The sequence below is a fragment of the Myiozetetes cayanensis genome, unplaced genomic scaffold, assembly GCF_022539395.1.
Source record: "Myiozetetes cayanensis isolate MyiCay16 unplaced genomic scaffold, myiCay2020 scf2-11, whole genome shotgun sequence".
NCBI lineage: Eukaryota > Metazoa > Chordata > Aves > Passeriformes > Tyrannidae > Myiozetetes > Myiozetetes cayanensis.
Window position 1 is genome coordinate 62,383,378 of NW_026087411.1, and position 13,837 is coordinate 62,397,214.

Genomic DNA, 13,837 nt, shown 5'->3' on the forward strand with positions numbered 1-13,837 from the left:
TCTAGAGTTGGGTTCATTTCTCCCACCCAATTACTTTTAAACCAGCACATCTTTACCTGTTTAACCACATATTATACTTTTAATAAGGGTCTGTGCAATGTGCTGCTCAATGCATCACTTCAGCTTACCTCCACGCCAATCCATATCTACGGATCAGCAAGTGCAACAACAGGAATTAAGGGTCAAGAAAATTTTCTCACTACCCTTAAGACAGCATGTCCCCGTTCATGATCCTTTGCTGGGCATATGGCTGAAGCGCACAGAAGTGAAACATCAAGAAATTGAGAGACTTTGTTCTCATTACAACACATAACATTCTAGCCTGTTACCACCTACTGGTCATTATCTTTGTAAAGAAAAAAATATCGTATGTGCATTTAAGTATTACAATACATACATTTCCTTCATATCAAGAAGGATATGTATGTAAGTGCAATATTAAATTCTGATATCCTGTAACCATTACAAGTATGACACTGCTTTCTATAGCTAAAAGATTACATTTTTGTACAGCACACACTAAGATACCTCAGAAAATAACTACAGAAGAAAACTGCACATATCACATGCCTCCTACCAATTAAGTTATGGAAGACACAGGTAGGCACTGCACAAAACCAGGAAAGAACAGCAAATGAAACTTGTTTAAAGGGAAACCACACATTAAAATGGAAACATGTGAATTACAAACATGATTCTTTTTTACAAGAAATCTTGTCTAAGGCCATGATAAAGTAAAATAAAAAAAAAATAAAAAGGCAATACAAAATATAACTGGTGCCCTTTCTCAAATTTGCTGAAGCAGTGGCCCAGATGCTAAATCAAAGGAAATACATTATCCTGCATCTCTGCTTCTCAGATGAATTATTCTAATAAAAGTAGTTTAACGAGAAAGGAAATTTCCCACTCTGAAGAACTTAAAGAATAACATATATATTGCTACTAACCAAACTACCATAGAGGACTGATCAATGTTTTCACGATACTTTAAAAATCAGTATGCACAAGACAGTCATCTAACCAAATCCTGACCAGTATCTCCATATCCTTTTTCCTTCCTCCCGTCCTCCCCCACCCACCTGCTTTGAATTCATGTTTTTCAACAATGCACGTCACAGTGACCTACTGGTGGGAGGACAGATTACAGCAAGCATCACTTTCTATTGCTCAGTATTTGTTATGGGTCAGCCAAAGATGGAGCTTGTAGCCACAAACAAGTGTTCTACAGCCTGCTGAAGACTGAAGAATAGTTGTAGTATTCAGACATTTGAGACAGAACACATATGTAAAAAGAATACAAACATAAATCAACAGGTAGAAAAATTGCAAGTTAAATCTTCTTTCTTAAAAAAAATGTCAACTCAATTTAAAACACAAGTTTCATGTGTTCAGTTTTGGTTTGGTTTTTGGTGAAAATCTGACACAAATGAATTGTAGGTTCTATCTTTCTATTATAGCATTTACATAAGTGACAGTAATAGAGCAGCCACCAGGATATATATTTAAACACACACACACATACTGACATCACCTGTTTCCAAATACATTAATTAGAAAGTACTGAAATACAGGATGAGGGCTATAACCACATGAACTTGAAATAACATTTGTTACCACAAATGGCCCTAACTAACTGAACTAGTGAGAACTGTTTCACTACCAGTTTCCTCTTCCACCTGCCACCCTGATAACACCTTCCTCAAAACTGAACTAGTAAATAGTTTTTATATTTTGAACGGGCCACTTCACCTCTCCATGCTTCAATGCTGAGCATACTCTAAGCAGGAAAAGAAAACCATGTGTTTAAGTACTTAATGAAACTTATTTTTCTTGGAACTAGTGATCGCAAAACAAACTCCTAAACCCATTCAAACTTGGATGCAGTGCGATACCAGCATGCTTAAGAAACAGAAACACAAAATGGCAAATACTGCAGTGTTTCATATTCTTATTCCACTCTTTCTCTGCTGTTCTGAAAGTCAAATATGATTTGCTTTATGCTTCAGTATTAGTGCATGAAACCATTGTAATAAGGACGCAGAAATGCTATCTACATTTAATTTAAACCAGTAAAACATAGTCCAGCAAAGCAGAGAAACTATATCTTCAAAAGCCCAAAACATTAACCTAGTGTTTTTCAAATATGTTTTTCTTCACACAAACATTTGTCGATTTACTTTATGATTTCCGTTTCCACAGATTACAATTGAGAGGATGGATATATACACAAACCTCTATGCATGGAAGTCAATCTATACTAGAGGTCAGTCTCCATTGAAATAGAAAGGATTACATAACTCTTTGTTCTCAGCTTTCTGAAACACTGACCTTAGAGGCTAACATTTTTCATATTCTTAGCTAGTCTTTTTACTGAAAACTATTTTATTTATCAGTTTCCCCACTTCTCAGGAAAAGACCTTTCAAAATTGATAAATAATTTCAACACAAAACACTGCTCAACGTGACATGATGATAGCAAAACTGACAGCACAGGAAAAATATTCTGACAAACTCAAAGTGCTAAAAGCTTAGTGGGATTTTCTGCTGGTGATGGAACACTAGCTATATAATAGGATGGCCAAATTAATTATGCAACTAACTGATCACATGAATTACAGTCTCTAGCTATACCTATTGTCACTTTATTTGAAAATAAATATGGGCTTCAGCCCAAACAGCTTCCTTCTCCTCATCACCAACCCAACCTCTTTCTTGTAGTAGCTGAAAATGAAGCAACAACAAAACAAACAAATGTTGTGTCCCACCAGGGCTGATCTTTGATCCAGTTCCCAGTGTGATACCAAAACATCAACATGAGCAAAAGCAGGCTGGTAGGAAAGAACAGCTCAGAGAAAAGATGGAGAGCATGGCAAAATCACCATATCTGCAGCAGTTCAGCCTCAAGGTAGGCTGAAGTGACATACAGCCATGAAGATATTTACAGCTTAGGGTAAAATCTGACCCAAAAAGTGAGGAACTACTCAGTATGAATAACGCAGATCAGCTCTATCACAGCATCTCTGCTGGTACAGACTCCCACTAGTTCAAGAGCAGCAAGTTTCAGAAACTCTTCAGTCGTTAAAACAAAAGACAGCTTATCTAACAACTGCACTGAAAAAAACATTTGCACTTGCAAAGCCACGCACTCAAGTCCTCCTTTTATGTGATGTGTATCTCCTTGACAGAAGTGAACAAGAAAACTTCAATATGAACCTACAGAATGATAAGGCAGAGATAAGAATCCAAGAATCAAGTTTTGCTTCTCCATGGCAGGTGCCAGGTCAAAGAACTAACATTAAAACAACAGTTGAAAGCCACAGCTTGGGGGGGGGGGGAAGCCCCAAACCCTATGCAGAACAAGTCATCTTACTCTTGTGAAACCCTTATCTGTTCCACACAATTAGCAATATTCCAATTTTTGCCTATTTCCTTTGCACTTTCGCATAATAGCTTTGATCAAACCTTTATTAGGGTCTTGTCTACAATCAAGTCTTACATTCCCGATTTAGGTCATATAAGAGGGGACAGGGATATTTCCTTACTTAAAGCTGGATCCATTTATGATACAAATATTTGATACAGGAAATTCAGTGGTCCCACTGCTGTACTGCTGTCCTAAGCGGCATTAATGGTACAAGAAAGGTTTGGATAGCAAGTTCCCCTTTTCTTTCCCTCCTTCTCCCTCAACATACTCACTTTCTAGGTTTAGCATACAAAGGCTTAAATCTCAGCCAATTGAACTGCAGAGCCTAGATCAATTCAGCTGACATAATCCAGCTATAATAAGGAAAATTAATTTATAACTTTGCTACTTTGCTGCCTCTTTAAATTTTGATGTTATTTGTCATTTTTAAATACTGTACCAAATTTTAGAAATGGCATTAATAACATTTTTTAAGTATCTGTTCAAGCAACTCTTGGATTTTAGAGTGCTTTCCTGTTTCAGTGTTTAAGAGAGCGAGTGTAATGGCACTGAGCCCTCAAGTGCTGTGATTCTACTAGTAGGCTTATGCATAGATGTTCCCCACATGACTCAGTTCTCTTGAAGTCAGTACTTCCAGTGCTGGTGTTGAATTCATCTGACGCAATTGCTGTTTACACTGCTTGCACGTGAATATGTGAGCCTCACAAGCCTCCAGTCAGACGTCTCCTAACACCATATGCAAAAGAAAATGAGTCTTTACCTCCGAAGAGCCTGTCATTCAGGACACAGAGAGGATGCACACAAGTAGTCACATGAGAACCTAAGGAAACCAAGATAATATTGGTCCACAGCTATGTGTGTATGTAGTTACTCACGTATACTCAATCTCATATATAGCCTTCCTTTTAAACCTTCTCCCTGCAGCAAAATCTCTCTTTGTGCTAAGCTTAAAATAAATCACTAAAACTGTATGTATACCAGAAAACATTAAATGTTCAGAGAGTAGGTTGATGCCCTGTGGACCACAATCATCTATACGGTTGCCAGCACTTTCCTAATTATATTTCTGACTAGTATCAACTGGACATTCTTGCACAAAACACCTGGGCTCAGCTCAAAGGACATGTTTTGCCAGAGTCTGTTCCCAGGAGACTTAAGCTCTGCAGATCAGAGCTACACATAATGAATCACCGCAGGACCAGTGAACTGCTGCTGGCTTGTACTATGCATCACAAAGTCACCCAATTCCTTCTGACTGTGGTTCGTAGGGGAGTTGTAGGAACATTTTAACTGTAGCATTTTGACTCATAAAAGAGCACTGGTTAGGCCCTGAGGAATGTCCTCAGATCTGGCATGCCCATGATACAACAGCTGCACCACCTATGACCCACACTTGTGGGACAGTAACAGATCCTGACACCTTAAGGGAGGTGGCTGCAGAAGCCTTACCTGCTCTGACCTACCCTGGACTACATCTCATGTGTGGTCATGATGAAAACAGATGGGTGAAGAAGGGTTGTGAGCAGAAGGAATTTTACCTGCAGTTTCAAATTTTTCCACCTCAACGTAAGACACCAAAAATCTAAAAACATTGTATCCAACAGACATTGTGATTGTGGCACATAATTCATGCCTTGCACAGATATACATAAATAGCTCATAACTCAGAATTAGCTTTACCAACTTTTCAACTCCAATGAATACACATATTGGTCTGAATCTTAAGCTGTGTAATTAGAGCTATCTAAACAGTCATCTAAACTCCTACTGAGGAGAACTGGTTTGTCCAGGAAAGGCCAGTTCAATCATGAAATTAACCACATCAAATCTCATAACCGGATGGAAAACTAATACAGAACATGATGCTGCAGACAGAAACGTCATCTTCTGGAACTTAGATGGACCTTCTGCAGCTCAAAGTTTCTTCTAAACTTTTGCTTTTTATCTTTGATTTAAATCACAGTATAAGCAAATCTTCTATGGAAAGAAATGCTGTAGAAGTGTTTCATTCCCTCCTTTTTCTCAAGTTGTTGCATTATGAGCGATGAGGCTACAGTAACTCCCTCTGCTAAGGGAGTGAAGAAATCAAAACCAAGAAGCAGGACAGACAACAGTTCTATTACTAAGGAAGGAGGAAAGCAAACAGCCTAACACCCTAAATGACCAGACTTCATTTATCCAGAGTTTCAGGGAAAACTTAAAGAGACATGTGTCTAGAATTATCAGTTATAGTGATAAGTTCCCTTTCCTCAGTCTCTTCAGATTGTGACCATTTTGTTCGCACATCAGATAGAAAACACTCTTTAAATTAAAATGTTTGTCAGGACAAAACTATACCCCCTGACAAAAAAAAAAAGAAGGGCTGAAGTTTAAGTACTTGAACTGTTTGAAGTCAAGTAAGTAGTTAATCAACAACGTACTACAGATTCATATTCCTAATCACAGCTTGCACACAGCTCCAGTGAAGCAAAAAAAGCTCATTTAATGCCCACCAAATGCTGTACTACTTTTGCAGTGCCATCTAACCCACAGCCCTGGAAAGCATGCTCACTTTATATTTGTTCTCCAATTTGGCAGGGGTAGGAATGTGGCCTCTCCTCCGGAAGGTTGTAAAGTGCTTGCACTGAGGACATGGCTTGGTGCTGGAGTCAATGCGGCTGAGTTCCAGGAAATATTTATACTTGATGATGTCGTCATGGGGCAGGTTATAGAGGACAGTTGTTTCATCCAGGTGTTCGCTGCACTCTGTGATAGGGCATTTTATATCCGCTTGTCCCAGCTGCACCTGTATATGAAAGAAAACCCATAAGAGCTGTATGACCTTTTGCCTGGAAAAGTTAAGCAAGTATTCATGAATTCTGTGAGCAAAAATAATTTCAAGTACTATAACAGTCCACAGACTATCAAGCATATTGTCTTAAAATTATTTTGACTTACATCAAGCACACTGCAATTTTTCCAGAGAGTATTTTCAAATCCAAACAGAAAAGCTAATTAACCTTATGACATCTGCAGGTATTAAACATACAGTCTCACTAGTACGTACCATGGCTACACATGCCACAAAACCAAAACACAAGTCCTAAGTGGCAGAGCCTATCCAGGCCTCTGTACTTTGGGTGTAATGGTCAGAGCTCCATTATCATGGTTCATACAGGCTGTGAGAAAGCACACAGTGGATACTGCTTCACTGCAAAATGAGCTGGGAATCATAGCATAGAGGAATTAAAAGTCGGTTTAAGATCAGAGTCTATCAGCTCTAATTCAATGAGCTGGTTCCTGCTGAGCACACTCAGTGCCTCTGCAGTCTGCTTCCAGGAAGCTCCTTACATGCCATACTGCAAGTGCAAAAATGTTTAGCTGAGCCTGAGGCTGATAAAGCTAATAAATTTCCCCACAGCTCAGAGTCAGTTTTAAAACATACACTCCCAACTCACGCCAACCAAGAACAAAAAAAATCAAACAAAAACCAAACAACAACAAAACAAAAAAACCCCAAACAAAAAACAAAACAAAAACAACAAAAAACAGAACTAAAACCAGGCACAGAAACAAGCTTGAGGTTAACAGGGCAGAAACTGCTGTTGATCTAATAAGCCCTGATGGTCTCAAGCTGATCCATATGGTCAGATATCCGCCATGTGTTTCCAGAGCTCCTGGATCCAAGAACTACACTGAACCCAACCCAGACCTGCACCCTTCACGCTTGGCAGGTTTCAACAGCTTGGACTCCAGGTCAAAACAGGAGATCCTACTTGGTCTGGGCGCACAAGAGTTGCATTTGCTTAGCAGTGAGCCCAAGTCAATAAACCCTGCTGGATCTTGAGAGTCTGAAAGGACTCAGGCCAAAACATGTGTCTGTCCCAAGTAATCTTGAGTGAGTGAGTTTCGACTGTACAAGTGGAGCTGACCACCAGCCCAACTCCTTCCTCACTGAATAACTCCATGCAGAGAAAAATGGGTGCAACCAGCATGTCTTTCCAGGAATTAGTGTTTTGAGGTTGGCAAGTTTGATTTCCCTAGACTGCTTATTCTTTAGCATGCTCCATTAGAGGGACTTGCCAAACAATACACTAAATAAAATAGAAACACCTCAGATTTGGACACAGATCTCACTGTTGCATAGTGATACCAGAAGACACAAAGACTCTACTAATTAAGTATTTAAGCTAAAGGATGGGAAAACCCTGAAAAGCAACAAAATGCTGTCATTGCTGCCTCAGCAATTAAGCCATATGGGCTCTAACTGAATGATAATTTAGTCAGGAACCAGACGATTAGAAGAGATACCATTGTATCAAACCCAAGTTTCATACTGATTTCAAAAAAATCCCTTTTGCGCTACCTCTGTTCTCTCAACAACGTAGGTAAAACTATGGAGAGCAAAGAGCTTAGGTATATGTTCGATAAAGAAAAGCAGAGTGTGGATAGTTGCAGCAGTCTCAGACCAGAGCATGGTGGAGAACACCTCAGCATGCCATTCCTGTCGTGATGCCCCAAGCACCCCTCCGCTCAGGGTGCAGGTAGGTCAGGATGGAGGCAGATCTGTCTGCAGTATGGAGAGATAGCTCTCCCAGGCCCCACTCTTAGGAAGGAACTTCCTTAAATTTCATTTTCAGCTCTAAAAAGTGAGCAGAGCTCAACCACATCCAAAGAAGGATAAGGACAGTTTAAGCTTTTACATGGACAAGTCTAAGTGCAGAAGAAGGATGTTTTCACTAGTATGAACAAAAAAAAAAACCCCCCAAAACTCCACTAACTGCATGCTGGGGAATGTCCACATTTTATACCTGTAGGACACTAATTCACCTGTAGCAGCATTTAAAAATTGAAACCAGGCATATGGCACCACAGGGGTGACTCTTCTTGGAAGAATGACCCTGTATATCACGAAGCTGTACTTAAAAACCAGATGACAATCAATGCAGCACTACAGCACTCAAACACACTAAACTAAGAAAATAATTTGCTATAGACATATAAAAAGCCATTGCACTAGGATTGGTATAAGGTTTTCTTAGAGAAATATAGGTACAACACTTTGAAACCAAATAGTCAAAATAATCCCATCTACAACTACTTCATGGGTTTGGTTTTTTTTTTTAAGCATTAGGGAGATATTAACAGAGGTAAATCCTTTTTCTAAGAGTAAACTAAGCTATAATGGAGTAGTACTTCATAGTGAGAACGTGCATTGTATCCGACATTGAAGCTGGTACTTAAACATTGCTTATATTAAGTGCTAGTTGGAACAAACCTGCATTTATAAAAATGAAGGAATACAAAGCTCAACTCTTTCTGTATTTCATGCCCACACAGAATATGATTAATATATGTGGTAAGAGTCATGTGTGGTTTCAGTGTTTATTTTAAAAATCTGTTTTACACCCACTTGAAATAAATAATTTTTAACCTCTAATAGGTTCAGCTTTTCAAGTTTGGCAGAGATGGATCCTTTTCCTGTGCTTTGAATGGGACTGAAGTGAACAGAGTTTATTAGCAGTACCTTCAATGGAGCCTTGTCCTACCAAAACAGTCCATCTTTATGCACTAGCATCAGCAACTGGTGGCAGTACAGCTTTAGAGGTAGCCTCTTAGGCAACCTGCTGCCACAGACTCAGGAGGTGCTACAGAATGGGAAAGAAAAAACAAAACAAAAGATCTCTTATGAGTAAAACTATCTTTTTTTTTTTCCTTCATTTTCTTTTTGTTTTCAAGAGCCTTATCCCCTCAATATCTGCTTCTCACAATGTCAAATCCCCAAGTTTTAAGAATACCACTGTGTATTAAGGACCTCAGAACTCAGCGTATGCAACAGCATGGTGTATTTTCACAGTATGAGGAAGGACTCATATGTCTAAAAGCAGTTGAGCTGCAGTTTGGTGCTAAATGTCAGGCAGCATCCAGCTCTTATGCTCAGCTGTGCTTCACTTCTGTAAAGCATTTCAGCGGGGGTTAGCTCTGGTTACAATTTAAGCAGAAAGCAGGCTCTCACACATTTCATACTACACAAAGGTAATGTCTAAACTATCAGGAGAGCAGTATATACCTCCCTCTGCCAATTCTTGACTTTTTTTTTTCTTTTAAAGCTTTTTTTTGGGCAGGTGGGGGTGCAGGGGATAGCCCTGCCAGGGAGGAACAGGGACAGGAAACACACACAGACTCTACACTGATACACTTAGTGCCCCAAAAAGCAACAACACCAGCAACAGAAAACAAAAACAGGTGGCATTGTACTTGAAGTCAGAAAATTATTTCCACCTCCTGAGCTTTCCTTTAAAGGGAACCTTTGTTAGCAAACAAAGTTCAAACCAGACTGGAGAAGCATTGATTTGTACCTGTCATTTAGCCTGGCTCAAGCTGGATGTAAAGCAACCTTTGCAGGCTGTACTTGGTCAGCTGTATTACAGCTGTATTCCTTAAAGAAGGGGCCATTCTCCTTTAAAATAGACACATACAAACAAACATTTTCTAACTGAAACTTTACTCTTAGTTCAGAGATGTATATGCTAAATTGCTCTTATCTACTAATGCTGAAAGGGAATATTGCCCAATGTAATATGGACTTCTGTAGAGAAATTTAATTTCTATCAGTACACCAAATTATTCCCCTGTAAATTATCAAGGAAGTTATGCATACAAAAATTTTTTTTTTTTGGAAATGCGCAGATGCAAGTGAAGGGACAATACAGTCTATGAGACTTTCATATTCTACTGGTAAAAAACCAATTGGATTAAAATTCCCTTTATTCATAAGCAAAATCCTATTCCTTTCTCGTTCACTGGAAATATCTTTTAATTTTGTTGATAATTTCCAAATCAGTGGAGAATTACTTTTCTTGTAGGTTTGGTAAGTGTGTAATTTTGAATTTATTTTCTTAAAAAAACCCAAAACAACACACACACACAAAACACACAAACAAACCTCCCAACATGGAAAGTACTTGAAGGACTCACCACAGTTCAGGACTCCACAGTGGTAGGTGTTAATCAAATGAAATCCAAATAGATATGATTTAAGAAGTGCCAACCAAAGAATGTACAAACTTTTACTACGCATTTTGCACCTGCCTTTAAGGTTATGGTTCTGGGACCATTTTTGTGGTTTGAGTAATAACTTCATCAGTCTGGATCCCTGATTTTTTTCCCTTTGATTAAATTTAATTAATTTCTCAGCAGACTTAACAATAAATTACTTTCTGAATCCCTTTCTCAGTAAGTTGCTCCACCATATTCTCTGACAACCATTATCTGTAACCTCACTCCAGTTAAGAATCACCAATCCTCTCCTCATAACCATAGGGCAAGGGCTTCGCTAGCTTTATTGGAGCGTGTATCACTGACCTCAAAAGGATCCAGGAGAAGTTCAAAATAGTGTATTTGAGTTGTATTTAAAATAACCATGTATTACTAATAAAAGCTGAACCAGAGATTTCTGCTAAAAAAATCTTCTATTGTGTCACAAGCTCATGTTGAACTACCTTGAAAAGATCCATCAAGGATGTTCTCCTTCACATGTCCTGTAAGTACAGTCTTCGTTCTCTTTTCACAAGTACTACACATCTGGATGAAGTCATGACAATGACATGATGATTCCTGATCCATGTGACATTCAGAGAGAGTCACTTAGGCTCTAACACTGAGTAGACTTGAGAGGACACCAACTCTTCTAGTTTTGACAATAATTTGTTTTTAATGAGTTTTGCATTCATTATCACACTGTCAACACTAAAAAAAGAAGACACAAAGTCTCAGGGCCTTTGAAGAACTTTTAAGATGTTGTCCTCCAGGAGAAGGGTACTCCAAAGCAAGAAGCTGGGAAGGAATCCCCGCATAGATAACTGCAATTCAACCACCACTAGCACAGCAAATGTTTGAGCGGCTTTAGCCGCAGAAACAAACCAAAACCTTAACAGGCAAAACTGGCCTCAGCTGCCTGGAGGAAAACTCCAAATCATGGCATCCATTTCCCATGCAAACCTCTTTTTGCCTCCACAGTCACATCTAGGACTCTCTAAAAAGACTGATGATAAACTAGCAAGATATTTTTCAGAACACACCTAAACTCAGCCAAAGTTTTTTCTTACAAGTCTCTTAATTTGCTTTTTCATTTGAAGACATGGTGACATGAAGCTCTGCTCCTTTTCTTTTTCTTCCATCTCCTGTTACTTCACTGAGTGAATTAAAAAAGCAAACAATTTTATGAAAAACTGCACAGCATTAAATCAGGCATCTGCCTGCCACTACTCATCAAACGTAGTGCATATCATCAGCATGTATGAAGGTTATGTGCTTTCTGCCCTGGTGTTTTAGCATCTTCAATAACCCACAGCAGAGGTAATGCTTAGTCCCATGGCTGTAAGTCACCAGGGCTGGTACACCTGGATGGTTGCCCATTGAGCTGGGTCCCTCTCTGGTCAAGAGGTATGCCAGAGCCAGACACAGACTGACTGGCAGAAAGCTTTCACAATCTCTGGGAGCCCCGAAGAGTGCAAGATAAAGCAATCCCTTTTCCCATGGTATGTGGGAGCAAAGGGAGGGGGAAATCCCAGCAGAGGAAGGTAACCTGTGAGGAAGCATGGCAGAAACTGCAAACCTTGGAGGAATCTGACCCAATCCCTTCATTAAGGGGAAAAAGGAAAAGCACAAAACCTTCCTGATTTTGTCCAGGTGTGCATATTAGCAATGCTGGCTAAGTATGTGTATGGTATTTTTCCTATGCATTAGAAGGCACACATTCACTTTTACTAAAAGATATGAAGATGCTCAAGAAAGAAGAGCTTTGAGGACAACAGACGGAACCAGATATCCACCCTTTTTGGGTAGGAAAACAGAGGTAATTGCTCCTGCTTAGGAATGAGACCAAAAGACCCCACTAAAATTGAGCAGGTGCAGGAAAGGATTACAGAAGGGAAGCAAGGGCCAGAAGACCATTCACATATCACAACAGGCTTGAATAACTTGGCCATCTCAGGAGCGAACCCTGCTCAGAGGGTCAGAGTAGCATTAGGAAATACAAGCAGCAAAAAAGCAAGACCTTCTTTGTGATAGTAGTGTTTTTTGGATTTTCAGCATGGGAGTAGAACATCACAGCCAAATAACAGAACCAGAACAAACCAACCAGAAAAGTCACAACATGTTTACTGTAATACATTTAAATACACTACCTCACAAAACATAAGTTAGAAAGAAAACAAACAAAAAAACAAACTACCCCCAAATCAACATATTGTTCTCCCTTTCCCATTAAGGAGATTAAACCAGAGTGTGCTCAGTTACCTGAGCAGGTAATTTTTATGTATATGATGCTCTCCTCCAGGACTAATGCTTAAAAAGGTACATAGCTGTTTCCTTGTTTTGCTTACAAACAGGAAACCCAACAAACTCCAACCTCCACCCAGTTTAGACTAGACTTACCCAAATTCAGATCAATTTCAAAGGAATAATACTGCTAAATATTAAAAATAATTAGCATCACAATGAAAACCTTTCCCATGCGTTTCTTAAAGATGGACAAAAAGTTATCACCCGTAAGATGATCAAAGGGCTGAAGCACTAAGACGACAAGCTGAGGAAGTTGGGGTAGTTTTGCCTTGGGAATAGAAGGTTCCAGGGACCTTACAGCAGCTTTCCAGTACCTAAAGAGGGCCTACAGGAGAACTGGAGAGGGACTTTTTACAAAGGGCACGGAATGACAGGACAAGGGTAATGGTTCTAAACTGAAAGAGAGTAGGTTTAGATTAGAAATTAGGAAGAAATATTTTATCGTGACACTGGCACAGGTTGTCCAGAAAAGCTGTGGAAGTCCTCAAGACCAGGTTGGATAGGGCCCTGGGCACCCTGGTCTAGTGGGTGGCATCCCTACTGACAGCAGGGTGGTTTGAAATAAATGATCTTTAAGTTCCCTCCAACTCAAACCATTGCATGATAAACTCTTGCAAAAGAGTCAAAAATTGTGGTCCTAATCTTCACTGAGAAATATCACTTCAGTCTTCAGGTGCAGCCAAGCAAAATCTATCAACAGTGACAATTTATCCAACAACTATATGTGTTGAAAAAGGAGATCAATAGCTCACTCTTCTAATATTTAGTAGGAAGGTTCCCCACCAGACAAGAGAGCTGGAATGAACTCCCATTTGCCAAGCAGCATTCCCCTTTCAAATAAAATAGGGCGCAAACCACTGGATATTTGCACAATCTGTGCACTAATCTGTATTATTGAGCCTCTAATACAGATAAGCCCAGTTGGTATCATCAGCAGTATTTAATCGACTTTTGGCTTCTCCAGCAATGGCTGCTGCTGTGTTTTACTGCTGTACCTACAGAAACACTTCATGATGCTTAATATTCTTCCAACAGAAAGTGGTGCTTAGCATAAAATAAAGTTCTCTTAATCAAGCAAAGAAGGTAGGA

General features: G+C 39.4%; 1 protein-coding gene across 1 annotated transcript in view; it reads right to left on the reverse strand.

Annotated features, from left to right (window-relative positions):
• The window catches only part of RNF217 (ring finger protein 217), a 65,127-nt gene that overhangs the window by 26,359 nt on the left and 24,931 nt on the right, over positions 1 to 13,837 (reverse strand). The window contains exon 2 of the mRNA XM_050315310.1: positions 5,976 to 6,209. Coding sequence (XP_050171267.1) covers positions 5,976 to 6,209 — 234 coding nt within the window. The remainder of the gene's footprint in view (positions 1 to 5,975; positions 6,210 to 13,837) is intronic.